This window comes from Hyperoodon ampullatus (genome assembly GCF_949752795.1).
Source record: "Hyperoodon ampullatus genome assembly, chromosome: 18".
NCBI classification, from domain to species: Eukaryota; Metazoa; Chordata; class Mammalia; order Artiodactyla; family Ziphiidae; genus Hyperoodon; species Hyperoodon ampullatus.
This window is the reverse complement of record NC_136931.1, coordinates 13,046,022-13,062,881: the sequence shown is the minus strand read 5'-3', so window position 1 is coordinate 13,062,881 and position 16,860 is coordinate 13,046,022. Positions and strand designations below refer to the sequence as shown.

At 43.7% G+C, this 16,860-nt stretch overlaps 1 protein-coding gene across 2 annotated transcripts in view; it reads left to right on the top strand.

The window, feature by feature from the left end:
- Positions 1-886: 886 nt before the first annotated feature.
- Positions 887-16,860, top strand: part of ZNRF1 (zinc and ring finger 1) — a 100,323-nt gene continuing 84,349 nt past the window's right edge. For both annotated transcript variants that reach the window (XM_079722857.1, XM_079722858.1), the window contains exon 1: positions 887-1,619. In XM_079722857.1, coding sequence (XP_079578983.1) covers positions 1,196-1,619 — 424 coding nt within the window. In that variant the 5' untranslated portion in view covers positions 887-1,195. The remainder of the gene's footprint in view (positions 1,620-16,860) is intronic.

Genomic DNA, 16,860 nt, shown 5'->3' with positions numbered 1-16,860 from the left:
AAATAGGAAGTTCTGATCTACTTTCAGCAAAATCTGGAGTCACAAGTGCCCCAGTGAAAAGTACCCCCGAAAAACTAAAAATCCCCCAAATGCTAAGCTTCCTGATTTTAGGGGTTCTAGGATGGGGAACCTCCGATAGAACGGACAGCACGTCCACCAGAGGGCGCTGCGGGGGCAAATTTGTGCCGGGAGGGGAGCTTGACCAGTGACCCTCAAAGCCAGGTAGGCGTCTAGAGTAATTTTAATTCTTCCCTGCGTTTCCTTCCCACTCCTCGAACCATGGTCGCCCCTCCCCCCCATAGGTGGTTCCCCTCTGAATCATCCGCTACTTTCAGGGGCTTAAAGAGCGCTTGCTTGGAAAGGCGCCTTGCTTCTGTTCCTGACGCCCCATGGCTCAGGCCACTCAGTTTCCAGGCGGGTCGGGGCGGGCTGGGTGGGTGGGTGGGACCTCTCGGGCGTCAGCAGCCCGGCGCTGCAGGGGCCGCGAAGGGGTTAACCCGGCGGGGGGGGAGGGGGCGCGGGCGGCGCCTGCGCTCTGCTTCTCTCCATTGTCTCCACGGCGGCGAGGAGCGCCGGCGAGCGCAGCCCGGGACCGAGCAGGGCGGTGCGGCTGGCGGGGCAGGCGGCGGCGACGGCTGCGGCTGGAGCGAGAGCGCTACGCCACGCGACCGCGGCTTCCCGAGCTCCGCCTGGCTGCCCAGCGCCGCAGCTCGCCCGAGGCCTGGAGGGGTCCGGGTCGCCGTCCATGGTCGCGGCGTCCTGAGGCGGGGGACGCGCCCGGCGCCCCCAGCCCTCCTCCGCCTCCTGCTGTCGGGCGGGCGGCCTCCTCGGGCGCCTCCCTGCGCCCGCCCGCCCGCCGCCTCCCTCCCTCCTTCCTTGCAGCTCCCCCGGCTTTCGGGGGCCCGGGGGCGGCCTGTGGCGCGCCGAGCCCGCGCCGGACTGCGCCTCTTTGGACCTTGAGGGGAAACATGCGTTTGGCTTGGATCGTTTTAAATTCTTAGTTTGGGATCCCCGCTCGCCTGCCTCTTCCGCCCGCGGGTTTTCTTTTCTTTTTTTCTTTTTTTTCCTTTTTTCTTTCCCGGTCTCCTTTTTTGACTTCCTCCCCCTTTATGCTCGCCCAACCCTCCCCCCGCTGCTGAGAAGTGGGGGAGGGTCTCGGCCTCCAGGTTCCCGCCCCACCGGGGCCCGGGCGAGCATGGGGGGCAAGCAGAGCACGGCGGCCCGCTCCCGGGGCCCTTTCCCAGGGGTCTCCACCGATGACAGCGCCGTGCCCCCGCCGGGAGGGGCGCCCCACTTTGGGCACTACAGGGCGGGCGGCGGGGCCATGGGGCTGCGCAGCCGCTCGGTCAGTTCGGTGGCGGGCATGGGCATGGACCCCAGCACGGCCGGGGGGGTGCCCTTTGGCCTCTACACCCCCGCCTCCCGGGGGACCGGCGACTCCGAGAGGGCGCCCGGCGGCGGAGGGTCGGCGTCCGACTCCACCTATGCCCACGGCAATGGTTACCAGGAGACGGGCGGCGGTCACCATAGAGACGGGATGCTGTACCTGGGCTCCCGAGCCTCGCTGGCGGATGCTCTACCTCTGCACATCGCACCCAGGTGGTTCAGCTCGCACAGTGGTGAGTCCGCGGTTGGTGGGGGCCTCAGAGGGTGGAGTGCAAGCGAGGGCGCGCCGGGGCGCCCCACACCTTCGCGCGTGTGCGAAGATTTGGAGGTGGAGTGCGCAACCTGGATCTGTCTGCCTTCCCCTTGGTTCCCGAAGCCAGGGGATGAATGGGATACCCACCCTCTAGAAAAGAGGCTTTCTGAGAGGCTGCGGAGCCGGGCGTATTAGGGCTTCAGGTGTTGGTTCACTTATGGATGCCTATTGAAGTCTGATTCACTGGCATCCCCATCCTCAGGTCTTGTCTGGCTTATAGCAAGTCGGCCTCGATGCTTTCTTTCTGCAACTGCTGCATTGTGCTTGCCTCACCGGTAACAGAGAGAGAAGGATCCAATTTGACCAAGCGGTGTCTCCTAAACAAAGGGTGTGAAAAAATTGGGGCCAAGTGGTGTTTGGATTAGGGCTCTTGCTCTTGCCGGGAGAGACGGGTGCCCAGTTTTGCCACCCTCCTGGAAATCTGTTTGAATTGTTTAAAGTGGAGCGGCTGTCAGGCTGCTGTCATAGACAGGTGTGGCCTGCTGGATGGAGGGCCCAGCCGGGAGCCTCCCTGGGAGGCTTTGCAGGACCAGGGCTCTAGTTACCCGTGCTGCATGCAGTAGCCTTGGCTCAATGACTCTTGCATCCCTCCATCTTTTTTCTTCCCCTCCATGCTAAGTGCTTGGTCTTCTGGGTATTCTGCATCTTTTTTTAACCAAGAGGTGGCATTTTATTGCCTGGCTGTTGGCACATGTCAGGGGGAAAGGAGGATTCAAAGAACCTGGATGAATTCATTTTGTGAACTTCTGGTGACAGGTCAGCGAAAAGCTGAAGGAGGATTTCCCAGGCTCTAACAGGCAGGGCAGAAAAGGCACTGCTCAGTGCTTCTGGAGGAAAACAGGTCTGTCTGCTTAGCTAACCTGAGAAGCCAGGTTAGGCTTCTAGAAAATTGGTCAGAAGGGGTGTGGGGCCGCTATTTGCTAATTGGCAAGTTGCAGTGAAGAAGTTAACATATTCATACTCCTTTGGGAGACTTCAGAAAATTTAGATATTGTGTAGAAGAAAGATTGCTTTATGGAGGATTTATTTGTTGGATCACTGTTCTAGCTATTGTGAAATAGGGTAGACTTTTTGTATCTCTATTTCTGAAAACAGTGTTAATTTTTTTTCAATTCTTTAAAATAATTGTGAAATAATTTTTAGGGAGAATTAGTGACTAATTTAGGGTAACATTTGAAAGTGGCTTTTAATTGCTAGGATGGAATTTTAATCCCTGAACAGACCTCTAGATATCATTGGAGCTTCTCTGACCTGCATGCATCCAACTCTGCCCTGAATGAGATGCAAGGCATGACTACCTTTGGTACTTTTAGACATTTGATCAGCTTTAGACATCTTTTTTTTTTTTTAAACATCTTCATTAGAGTATAATTGCTTTACAATGGTGTGTCATTTTCTGCTTTATAACAAAGTGAATCAGTTATACATATACATATGTCCCCATATCTCTTCCTTCTTGCATCTCCCTCCCTTAGACATCTTGAACTTAATAATATGTCTTATAAAATTTGGTCCAGAAGGAGTCAGGTGTATTTTTGAGATGATTGTAGTTAAGTTTTTAAAAGAACTGTCATTAGTGTCTGATTTTAAACTGAAGAGTACTATAAGGAGGTTCTCAAAAAGCGCAAGTAGAAATTTTGTGTTGCAAAAATGTAATCTTATAGAGGTTTCTCTGGAGAAGGAGTTCCCTTGCTTAAATTTCTTGTCTGTCTCTTACTAGAAACATCTTTTTCCTTATTCCACCACCAAGTTCCATGCTGGAGCTATGAGCTTAAAATTGGATTCCAAAACAGACTCCTCAGCTATAAAACCTCAAGTTTTTTTTAATCTAGTTGTAGTGAGGTTAGGAAGAGCCACTGAACCAGGGACTACGGGAAAAGTTGGAGCATATTAATCCCTTGAGGGATTAATATTAAAATGGGGGGGCGCTGTTAATATTTTGGGTAATATAGTTGTTATAGGACCATCCTGTCCTTTTGTGGGACATTGAACATACCTGGCCCTGCCCACTCAATACTCTCACAAATTTCAAAGTGCTCTTGGTGGGGGCGGAGTATCGCCTGATTGAGAACCACTTCCTTAGGGATTTGTTGTTTTATTCAAATAAAGTAATTAGTTTTTCCTGTGCAGCTCATTTGAGAGGAACTTTGATATTTCCGCTCTTCTGCAATGGTGGTTCTATCTCACCTTCTGCAACAGGCCACAGGCTCTTCCTTCCAGGACATCCCCTTCCTCTCTTGTTTGTTGCTGTAAGAAGAGAAATTTTGGAGCCTTGGGGAAGGTCCCAGCAGTTTTCACTCTTATGTCTTAAGAGTAGAAGAGTGAGGATTTCAGTGCGCAGTTGACTGGGTGCCTGGAAGTTGATGTGATGTCGTTGCTTGTGTTTTCAAGGTGCTTTTGGAACTCTTCATGGGCGCAGAAAACAGCTGTCAGTGAAATACGTGGGGAAGTTCAGTGAGCTAGAGGCTTCCTCAAAGGGAGCGAGCTGATGTTATGTCAGGAGGTAGAATACTGGGGTCTCAGCTCCTCCTTGGAGAAGCTGTGACCTTGGAAGAGACACCTCACCTCTCTTGAGCCTTGTCTGTGTTATTTTTAAAATACAAATACAGCTAGCCTGTAAAATTTAAAATACAAATACAGCCAGCCTGTAAAAGTTGCTCCCCAAATGCTGCGAGGATACACACAGTCACATTTGCCTTCTCTGGGCTGTGACCCTTGCACGCCCTATTTCCTTTGCCTGGAATGCTTTTCCTTCCATTCCGCACAGGGATAGCCTTTTATGATCCCTTAGGGCTCAACTTAAATTTCTCCTTAGGGACCGCTCTTAAAAATTGGCTCCCTCAGTCTCTCCAGTCACTCACCTGTTATGTCAATAGCACTTAACACATTGTATTTATCCATTTACTCTTTCTGTTTAAGTTGACTAAATTTTAAGCTCCATGAGAGGAAGACTGTGCCTCTTGATCACTGTTGTAACTCCTGCACTCCATGTGCCAGGCACAAATATTTGTTGAATGAATGAATTAGAGTGCCATATGTTCATTGGCTCATTTAATCATCACTATAACTCTAGGAGGTAAAATGTTTTAATTCCCATTTTACAGGTGAAGAAACTGAGGTGTAAAGGGAGGTTAAGGAACCTACACAAGGCCAGATAGCTAATAGGTGGCAGAGTTGGGATTGAAATGCAGGTCTGCCGGCATCAGAATCCACCTGGTCTCTTAGCCATTACCCTCTACTGCCTCTCAACCTAAAACATGAGAAAGCTGGATAGTGTCGTGGAAATTGCACTGCTCGCGTGTCAGAGGGCTAGGCTCCTCTCCCGGTTGGGCTGCCAGTTAACTGCCTGCCTTGTGACCTTGTGCAAGTGAGTCATTTAGCCTCAGAGTCACCATTTCTCCACCTGTAAGATAGAGATAATACCTGTTCTGCTTACCTTGCCAGGTCGCTGTTGTGGTCTCATGAGATGGTGTTTCCAAAAACCAAATAACATAGAAATGGGAAGTGGTGTTCTTACAGGGACACTTCTAGAGTTCTCTGCCTTCTTTCATCTCCTCAGAAGTTGCTGGACAGAGAGATTTAAGATCGTGTGAACTCTCTCCCCAAAATGGAAGCTAGTGCTTTCTACTGAAATCTGACCTGTATCGAGGGGGCCGTCCATAATAAGAATGCCACTTGAGAAGAGCTGCTTTACAGAATCCGAGTAGAGTCCCTTCTTTTCCACATAAAATGCGTTTTGCTATAAGGTGTTTAACTCCTAATGGTTGGATGGTATTCTGGAGGTCTGGTCATCCATTTGTAGTCCTGTTTATCTCAGAATATAGATTTCTAGATGTGGGGGAAAAAATATAGAGGCTCCACCGTGTCAGAAGGAAGAGGTTGCCTGTTTCCTGGGCCCTAATATAAAATGGCTGGTCATTGAGGTTTCCCTCCAACTTCTTAGTCAGTTGCGTGTATACACGTGCATGTGCAGAAAACTAAACTGTTCTCTGTTGTTACCAAGCCATCAACAGGGGCTGATAGATGGTGACTTTTTCGTAAGTATTTGAACGTGCCAGCAGGATATCTCATGGGTTCTATTTTGCTGCCACTCTAGGGTTCTCAAGTGATTTTATTTTCTCTGTTCTTAAATAATTAGGGAGAGTTGTCAATTCCATCAGAGTGGATCAGAAAGCCTCTTTGTGTCTCACTGTAGGTGTGCTACATGTAATGGTCCTTTCCATAGTTTCTGGAAAAGGAAAAGCTTTCTGTGGCCTCCAAATAGCATGATGGGTCCCTGCCCTGCAGAAGTTTTATTCTTAATGAAGACTGGGTTTTCTTGGAAGACTTTTTAAAAAGCAGAGTTTTTTAGCTCTCTATTACCATGAGGGCTTATTTTCTCTAAAAGAAAAAAAAAAGTTCCCTTGAGGAGAAGATCATTTCTTGAAGGTCACAGTTAATTCTCCATCACTGGGGTTTGAAAGGTGTTGCAAGAAACAGTGGTTTCACTCTTAAAGTGTGTTTTTTATGGGATGTGTACATTTTGCCATTAAACAAAGACACACACCAAATAGGTCTCAAGGAATACTCTCTGAGCCAAGCCACTCTTTACCAGAAATGCAGCTCCAGTTCCTTTTGGGGAAAGGAACATGCTTTGTATTTTACAGATGTGACATTCAACCCAAGCTTATTGGGCACTTACATTTTAGCAAACCCAATTTTAAAACTAAACTTCAATTTTGACAGTTTCAAAATGGGAAAAAAGTCATAGGGAAGTAGTGGTAACTTAAGCTCTTGGTCTTGCTCTTACTAACCCTTAAGTAGGGGGTGTTTTTAATGACTGGGTCACTGAGGTTGAGGTACCAAAATCTTGAAGTTAGTCCAAAACCTAAATCCTATTCCCCATCTTTTAGAATGATGGATGTGTACAAATTTCCATTTGTTTCTTTTCCAAGCTTTGCCACGGCCTTGTCTCTGTCAAATGGTTCCTAGTGATTACGGTGGGTGTAGGCTTGAGTGTGAGAATGGACTTCGTTCAGACCTGGCAGTTTTCACCTCTGAATCTTATTTTCTCATAAGAACTCAGGTTTATCCTTGAAACCAACAGTTGGGTTCCTGATTTTGATAGGCTAAATGGATGAGGGGTGAATAACCTGAAGACCAACCCTCAAGTGCGAAGCAAATAAAGAACCAGGTTTAATCTGAAAGCCGCAGCTGCGGTACTTTGTAGGCTGATGAGACTGTTTACCTTGAGATCTCCCTCGAGTTTTTGGAATTGAGAGTACAGCCTTCCTCTGTTGGGAGTAAAGAAAAAAAAAATGTCATGAAGAGCCTAGGGGTAAAACAGGAATAAAGACACAGACCTCCTTGAGAATGGACTTGAGGATATGGGGAGGGGGAAGGGTAAGCTGTGACAAAGCGAGAGAGAGAGGCATGGACATACATACACTACCAAATGTAAAATAGCTAGCTAGTGGGAAGCAGCCGCATAGCACAGGGAGATCAGCTCGGTGCTTTGTGACCACCTGGAGGGGTGGGATAGGGAGGGTGGGAGGGAGGGAGACGCAAGAGGGAAGGGATATGGGAGCAGATGTATATGTATAACTGATTCACTTTGTTATAAAGCAGAAACTAATACACCATTGTGAAGCAATTATACTCCAATAAAGTTGTAAAAAAAATAAATAAATAAAAATAAATCAACTATACTCCAATAAAATTTTTTTTAAAAAGAGAAAGAAAAAAAAAAAAAAGAGGAAGGAGGAATTCGCTGTGCCCCGTAAAGTAAGAGGAGGCATGGTAAGAATTTATGGTGCACTCCCGGATCTGTAAGGAGAAGGAGGCAGATGGAGACAAGAGCTCTCCTGATCTCTGTGAATGGTTCGAAGGGTTTTCAAGCTTGACTCTGCCCAGTATTGTCTAGGGTCTCATTAACAATGCAGAGGACAGGACCCCACTCCCAGAGTTCAGTAGAATCTGAATTTGTAACAAATGATTCTACAAAGGTAGTCAGAATACCGTCTATATCTGAAGTGCACCCCTACCATGGATTTAACTTTTCTCTCCATAAACAGAGAGAAAGAACTCTGAATTCTTTTCTCATGCGTTCATTAGCATCACTTTCAGTATCACTAAACTAGTCAGATATTTCCCAGGCAGAATCCATACAAATCTTCTTTTCTATTGCTCCCAGAGGGTAGATCCACCCAGCAAGAGCATTGTTCATTCTTTGGCTGTTTTCTTTTACATGGTACGAAGCATTTTTCTCCTACAGATAGGCCTGAGCCAATCTGCCTTGGTCCCGAGTTGCTCCGAACAGAAGGTAGTTGTGGCAGTGTCCCCTATCCTTGCGCTACAGAAGGGCTTCCTGAGTTACATCCTCTTTCTTATATCCCCAGCCGGGCACCTAGACAAGTACAAGATCTCAGGATGAATCCAGACTTTAAAGTGGACAAAATACCGTTTTTTTTTGTTTTGTTTTGTTTTTGTTTTGTTTTTTTTAGCTGACTGAAAGTATGAGACTTCGTGTGTGTGTGTGTAGATCTGTTGAGCTAAGATATTCATTTATTCAACTGAGGTTGAGTGCTTCCAGTATACCCGGACCTGTGCTCGGTGCTGGGAATGTATATTTATTATGAAGGTGATTGGCATTACTTTGTTCTTTCTAAGAATTTTTGCTTCCTCACTCCTTTAAGAGAAAGTCCGAATGTTGCAGCTTGTGGAAGATTTTACCTTCTTCATCAGTTCCTCTGTTGAATAAACAAATTCAGGCGCTTGTCCCTGAGGCTGCTACACGGATGATCTCCTCTCTGCTCTTCACTCACGTTATTCCTTGTTAACTAAATCCTCTATCTGGGTTGGGGCAGGTGATCTTTTCTTTGTGGTTCCAGTCAAGTGCCTGGTAAGAAGAAATTCCTCATATGTGCCAATATAAATGGTCCTCTTATCTTCTCAATGAAAATATCAAAAGAAAAACTTTTTTTTCATGATCTTTGACTTCAGTATCTTTGTCATCTCTAGAGTCCCTTTTCTTTCTGGTCACTGAACACTGTCTTCTAGAAGCCTGATCCACCACCTTTTAATCCCATCTCTGTAAAATTTATCACAGGCCAAAATGTACGTAAGGAAATGTAAGAGTTTTCCTTCTTGGTCTTGTGTTTGTCTCTGAGCTTCACGACATTGACACTTTAGTGCTGTTTTAAGTAATTTTTTCTTTCTTTTTTTTTTTTTTTGCGGTACGCGGGCTTCTCACTGCTGTGGCCTCTCCCGCCGCGGAGCACAGGCTCCGGACGCGCAGCCTCAGCGGCCACGGTTCACAGGCCCAGCCGCTCCGCGGCATGTGGGATCCTCCTGGACCGGGGCACGAACCCGTGTCCCCCACATCGGCAGGCGGACTCTCAACCACTGTGCCACCAGGGAAGCCCTTAAGTAATTTTTAAAGCTTTGTTTATGATAGGCAGCAGTAGTGACTGAAATGTCATTTTGCCCCTGGAATAATTATTAAATCTGTGTTATAGTTGAGTATTTTTTTGCCCAAAGTACAGAATTTAGGGAAATGTTCTGTGCTGAAAGACTTTATGCAGACTTTGGCTGTAAGGTGATACCTTACTCTCTGAAGGATAATCTTTGGAGAAACCCCTCGTTACATTTCGGCATATGTGGTCCTTTTGGTCTTGGTGAATTAGACTTGGCATAGCATGGCTCCAGCTTGCTTGTTGGTAGTACTTTCAGCCCTCTACAAAGTGTAATTAAATAAGCCATGCTTCAAAAGGAGTTGTTCTGAAATTAGTCACCTCTGTACTGTACAGTATCTTTTAAGGTCAAAGTTGATTTATTATGTGTGGGAGAAACTTAAATCTAGAGTCATCCAGATGATCTGAGACAGAGGTAGGAGGAGAATGCAGGACTGAGACTCCAGGACTCCGGGCAGCTTGGTCATTTTGCCCATATTTCTCCAGTCTCTGGAGATCTTTCATTTGTTTCCCTCTCAAATACCACCCCCTGCCCCCCACACACACTGAGAAGGTGCTTTTCCTTAGAGAAAAACTAAGAAATATTAAGTCTCTTTTATCTTGATGCCTGCTTAAGTACTCCAGCAATCCTACAGGGATTTGAGGGAGCCCTTGGGATTCCAGCCTAAACCAATGAAGTACTTGGTCTACCATAAATACAAGTGAGCTTTCTGTAATATTGGTCTATTCTGTTTAGATCATACATACTTTTAATGCCCCCAGAGACACAGCACCATCTAAGTCAGCTTTTCAAAGAAACTTTGTGGTAACACTGCCCACTACCGTAATAAGCATTATGAAGTATAACACGTATTATTAGATTTCCTTAATCCTGGTCAGAAATGGCTAAAACATTCATAACTATTGCAGCCAGCCCTGGCGAACTCTGATAAGTCCAAGGCCTGTGCCCAGGGCTGGCTTGCAAGTTAGCTGCCTTCCATCTTAATATCTGATGAGCCCAGTTTTGTTGGCTGCGTTTAATGCATCCATTTCCTACCTCCTCTCAGCCCAGAGGCCAAATGCAATGTAAAAGGATAGTGAATCTAAGCATCTCCAGCATTTTGAGGTATAGGAATCTCCTATGAAGTGACAGACCTTTGAGAAATAGTATTATGAGCTGTTCTGTTTTTGCTGTGACTTTGGAAAACCTTTGGATTCTTCTACTGAACATTTGTTTGAAAAAAAAATCTTTTTAATGAAACAGTGTGAGTCAGAAAGCAGCCACTCCTTCTCATAATAGCATTTCTCACCAGGGGAATTTTTGGTAGCTTTTGGAGGAGGGTTTTGAGTAGGTTGTGGAAGATAAATCCCTCGGTTGAACATAACCAAAGGCTGCCATATCAGAACTCTGGTGCTTTCCGTGCTGACAGCAAGCCCTGAATTCAAAGTGCAGGACAGCAGAATAGAATGGGGAGGGCTGTGCTCAGTGAACTGTCGCAGTAGCATGACCAACGAGACTGGAGTTTCAGCGTTCAAACTCAGTTCATTAAAACACTATTGTAGTGTAAAAGGATCATGAAATGGAGGCCCTGGGTCAGAGGCCCCGAGGCCATTTACAAGAACAACATCATATTTCTGTTTTAAGGGATGGCTGCAGGCCTAATGATGAGAATATAAGAGCCACAGGTGTGCCTCCTTTTTCCATATTGTGAGATGGTGGCATGGTGCTTGGCACTGACTGGGGGACTACCTCACATAGAGAGGATTCTACAGAGTCTGTGCTCTGAAGAATTTAGGTCTAATAAAGCACTTAGAATGACACCCAAAGTGAACAGTTCACCCAGTGTCTTTATAGGATGGTGAAAAGGGCATGCTAGAGATACTTAAGAGTTTAGAACAAGCCAGGATTATAATACCAACATCCAAAATGCTTGTCCTCTGAGTTTCCCTGGTGGCTCAGTGGTTAAGAATCTGCCTGCCAATGCAGGGGAACACGGGTTCGAGCCCTGGCTGTTTTTCCCACATGCTGCAGAGCAGCTAACACTGTGAGCCACAGCTCCTGAGCCTGCGTGCCACAACTACTGAAGCTCACACACCTGGAGCCCGCGCTCTGCAACAAGAGAAGCCACTGCAGTGAGAAGGCCGCGCACTGCAACGAAGAGTAGCCCCCGCTCACCGCAACTAGAGAAAGCCGGCGCGCAGCAATGAAGACGCCACGCAGCCAAAAATAAAATTTAAAAAAAAAAAAAAGGGCTCCCCTGGTGGCTGCAGTGGTTGAGAGTCCGCCTGCCGATGCAGGGGACACGGGTTCGTGCCCCGGTCCGGGAAGATCCCACATGCCGCGGAGCGGCTAGGCTGGGGGGCCATGGCCGCTGAGCCTGCGCGTCCGGAGCCTGTGCTCCGCAGCGGGAGAGGCCACAACAGTGAGAGGCCCGCATACCACAAAAAAAAAAAAAAAAAGCCTGTCCTCGGCCTCTCTGCCCACCGGAACCTGAGTTTTCACTGTTTCCAACTTCAGTGACTTAAGTACTTCTTAGGTCCTCATGTCTGAGCCACGTCTTACGTAAGCTACAGACAGAGGAAAATCTAAAAGGTTATTACAACTGTTGAGATTTGCTTTCCTTTGGAAAGTCATAGTTGTCTCCATTCCGTGTTTTCCTGGCTTTGTACTTTTCTTCAAAGCCTCTTACCAGTTCCAAGTCTCTAGAGCTCAATAAAGGGGAACAGGAAGCCAGCGTTTGATGCCTAAGAGCCAGCAATAACTAAGAGAAAAGGGCAGAAGTATGGAACTGGGAGGGGGCGTTCTGGGCCTTGAAGGTATCCAGGTCTCTAGGATTATAGATACATCCTGCAGAGATGACTTTAACCAACTTCTTCAAACAAGAAAAAAGAAGTAGGAACCTCTGTTCTGAGGGGACAAATTTCTCTTAGGTTGTATAGTGGAGGCTGAACATGTTTAATTGATGGCATAATTACAAAGTATCTTTTGCATAAGGAGTTCGAAACAATTAAGAAAAAAGTGATTATCACTTTTATAAAAGAGCAGGAATAACTTCCCTCTCTTTTCCCTGAGGGTCCCCAGGGTACATCTTGTCATGGGATCCAAGCTGGATCCTGACCCTTCCTTTTCCTGTCCATTCACATTTATTAGATGAACTCTATATAAAGTTTCAGTCCTGTGACTGTAAGATGGAAGGGTCACAGGGGTTTATGCTATTTCAATTTTGGTTTCACTTGCACATTTTAGGAAATCACATAGTGGTGTGACTCTGAATAGGAGTTCTTGTCTCTTGGAATCTTTTCAAAAAAGGAACTATTTCAGGCATGCAAAAGAGATAATGTACTTACCTACCAAGCAGATTAATATTGGGCTGGCCAAAAAGTTCATTCAGGTTTTCCCATAACATCTTATAAATAGGACATTGCAGATGTAATTGTATGGACCTCGCTCAATTCCTATTTTTCTCCTTCCCTTCCCAAAAGTAACCACTGCCCTGACTCTCCTGTTGATCATCCTGTATGTGTTCATATTTTCACTGCCTGTTTCTATCCAAAACAGTATTTAACTTATATAAACTTTATAATGTCTCTATCCTTTCATATCTCTGTCTGTAGATATAACTCAAAATGGATTTGAGATCTGTAAATCCATTGTACTGTTTGCTGCTATAACACATTCATTTTTGCTGCTGTACTCTATTGTAAGAATATACCACAGATATCACCATTTATCAATCCATTCTCATCAGTGGATATTAAAGTTATTTTCAGTTACTTCGAGAATGTTTTGCTGTTTCCTTGTATACTTGAATGAGAGTTTTTCTAGAGTACATCCTTAGTCTTGAGATAGCTGGGTCACAGGCTCATATATATACCTTCAACTCTTGATTAAATATTGCCCAGTAGGTTGCCAGTGTGCTTGTACCAATTTATACTCCCCAAATAGCATATTTTCACTTGTTACATGTTCTTGCCAAACCTTGATATTGTCATACTTGAATTTTTGGTAAGTTCTGGTGAGTGTGAAATGGTATATCATTGTGATTTTTGTTATTTATATACTTGATATAATACATATTTACATATAATTAATATACTAATGTATATTTAATCATCATTCTTGTTCATGTCTTTTATCCATGTTTATATTGGATGGTTCATCCTTTTCTTACTAGTTTGTATGAATTTGTGTTTTTGTTTCATTTTGTTTCCAGATAGACATCTGTATATCCCAGTTTGTGGGTTATCTCTTTATTCTCCTTGCGATTTCTTACGGTTAACTTACCTTTAATATAATTGAATATTCCAGTGTTTTTCCTAATGACTTGTGCATTTTGTGTCCTAAGAAAGATTTTTCTTTCCCTGAGGTCGTAAAGATTATTGCCTTATATTTTCTTCTAAAAGTTTTAAAATTTTGCCTTTCATATTTGAGTCCTTAATCTATGGAGGATTAAATTGTTTGAATGGAGTAAGATAAGGATGTATTTTCCTTCTTCCATATGAATAACCAGCTCTCCCAGCATCAAGTGAGGAATGATAAAGTCTTTTCCTACTGATTTGCAAAGCTGTCTCTATCAAGTTTCAAGATACCTCTATCGAAATATCAATTTTCCTTCCAGGCATGGATTTGTTCCTGGGCTTTTTGTTCTGTTCCATTGGTCAAGTTGTCTATCCTTGTGCTAATACTTTCTTAATTACTATAGTTTTGTCTTGCCATGTAGAAGGGCAAATCCTTTCATATTGTTATTTATTCTCTTTCAAAGCTGTGTTGTCTAAATAAAGCTTTCTAGGGACAAATAAGGGAATCCAGATAGAATCAACAAAATGAAGTACAGAGTACCAGGAACTGCTCTGTTTATAGCTGTTATTCTTAATGACAGGACATCTGGCAAACCGACCCTAATGGACAGTTTCACATTTTTCCCCCTACTATATTGCACAAACAGTAACATTTCCGCATGTCTTTGTATTGCAAACAGCAGAATAAACAATTCTGTATGTTACAGATAACAACAATAAAACAACAGAAACTGCTTAGCTATTTTTGCCGCTTTTTGCTTCCAGATAAATTTAAAAATCAGCTTTGTCAACTTCTATGGGGGAAAAACTGTTAGGATATTTACTGGAGTTTTATGTTGAGTTTATCAATTGCCATCTTTATAAAATTGGGTCTACCCGTGAACCTGATGGGAAAGGACTTACAGATGAAAGAATAAAATTTTTTTACATTTTTTAAAACTTTGAAATAATTTCAGACTTACAGAAAAGTTGCAAAAAATGCAAAATACATACTGCATTTCCATTAGCCAGAATCTTCAAATGTTACTAAGAAGACATAAATAGTTGAATGTCCATTAAGTTCTTAACTCTGCAAAGCAGCTTAAAGTCTTAATAAATAAAACATCTCAAGTCTGAGGAATCTACATTGGCCTGTTCTTAGGAATGGGAAAGCCACATGAACTTTAAGTGACATGGTATCTGAAGGGTGGCTAGGCCTAACATGGAGATCTACTTTCTTCAGAGCTGGTCTGTATCCTTATGTGATTTGAAATAGATCAAGTCCCAAGCTCTGCTCCCACGGTGTGTGCTGTGATCTCATCTGATGGAAGAGGGGCTTCTTGCCCTTCAATTGAGAGTCTCAGACAGCTGGAGCCTGGGTAATTCAGGTCAAGTCTGCCTCAGTATCACCTGAGAATGTCTTCTGGAGGCTTGGCTTGGCTGTGCCTGCATAGGAGGTGCCTGCCGTGAGACACCCCTTCTTGGAAGGCAGCTATGCTCACCAGTAGACCACTTACGCACACGAGAAACCCCGTCTTAGGAGAGGCAGTGTGGGGTAGTGGTTAAGGTTAAGTGAGGCTTAGAATAATTGTATCTATCATACAGTACTGTTGTATCAATTAAATGAGCTTATAGGCATATCCACATCACTCAAAACATTGCCCAGTAGATAGTAAGTGATCAGTGAAAGTAACCTCTTATTATTATTTAATGTCTCTGGGTAAAGCTTAGTAATTATCTAAAGATCTTGAATCTTTTTTGTTAGATTTACCCCTGGGTACCTTATAGTTTTTTGGTTTATGCTGTAAATAGTATTTTTAAATTTTTTTATAATTATTTCAGGTTTCTGGTATATTCAGCAGACTTGTTGAACTCTTATAGGTCTAATAGTTTTAATGGAAAGCATCTACAGAGAAAATCCAAGAGAATTACGTTGGTAAATAATGACTGTTTTGTTTCTTCTTTTCTAATTCTCTTGTGTGTCACTCCTCTTTCTTACCTTAGGATTGCTGGCAATTTCCTCTGGTAAAAAGTTTATTTGAATCTATAACCATGGGCATCCTTGTTTTCCTCCTATTAAAGGAAGTGCTTCTTGCATTGGAAGCATTGTTTATGTTTTCAGTGGATAGCCTTTATTTCCTTCTATTCTTAATTTGTTAAATTAAATATCACAAATGGTTATTTTATCAAAATTTCCCTTGCATTTATTCACATCGTCTTTCTCCTTTAATTCGTTACTGAGGTGAATTGTATCAATAGATTTTGTAGTGTTAAACTATCCTTATATTCTTTAAATAAACCCTACTTGGTTGTGATGTGTTCTATTTTTATACATTGCTAGATTTAATATGTTAATATTCTACTTGGGATTTCTGCATATGTTATAACATTTCACTCAATTTTTATACTATCTTTTTCTTGCTGTTAAGATTAGTGTAACTTTTTATAAGGCAGTTAGGAGTATATGTTCAGTTTTTTCTTGAAGAGTTTGTATAAAGGTGTATTAGAGTTCTGGCTGCAAACAGATGGCACACTCAGAGAGGTAATTGAATCAAATTTAATTGAACAGACAGTTTACAAAGGTGTGGGCAGGATTAAAGGAACTAACAGTGGATGGTGAAGCACCTGGAGACTGGCCACAGTGGGAAGCTCTTATAACACCTAGATCTGAAGTGCATGGGGAGGGAGCCATTACCAAACATGATGAGAACTGTAGCCCTGGGAGTGATGTCCCACAGAACTGTGGACTTACATAGGAGAAAGGAACCACTGCCATACCATGGCAAAGCACAGAGAGCACCAGGTAAAAAGTACCCCCAGTCTCTCTATCATCTTGTCCTCTGGTTTCTTGATTCCCATTGGCCAAACGCAACAGAAGTTTGGGAGGCAATGAAACCGTGTCCAGACTTGTTAGTCTTCTGGAGAGAAGGCTAACAGAGGAAAGTGGATCTGGAGGAAACAGATAAAGGCAAAGGAAATATCTGTATTTTGAATGCTTGGTGGACCTTACATGTAGAATTCTCCTGTAAAACTCTCTGGACCTAGGACTTTTTTTGTTGAGTAGGCTTTTAGCTAATGATTCAAGTTCTTCAGTGTTACTGGCCTGTTCAGGTTTTCTATTCTTGTGTTATATATTTCAAGACAGCCTCTGTGTCTATCTCTATATTATGTCCCCCTTTTCATTCCTAATATTATTTGTATGTTTTCTTTTTATTCTTGATAAGTCTTGCCAGACCTATTTTTTATTATTTTATTTTCAAAGGAGCAGCTTTCGGTTTTGTCCATTGCCTCCCCTCTGCCTGCCACATTTCATTGCTTTATACTCTTAACTGTATTTTATCTTTCCTTCTACTTTCATTGGGCTTACTGTTTATGCTTTTCTAACTTCTTAAGTATACCCTATGCTCATTTACTTTTTAATCTCCTTTTCTAATATAGTCATTTAAGGCTCTA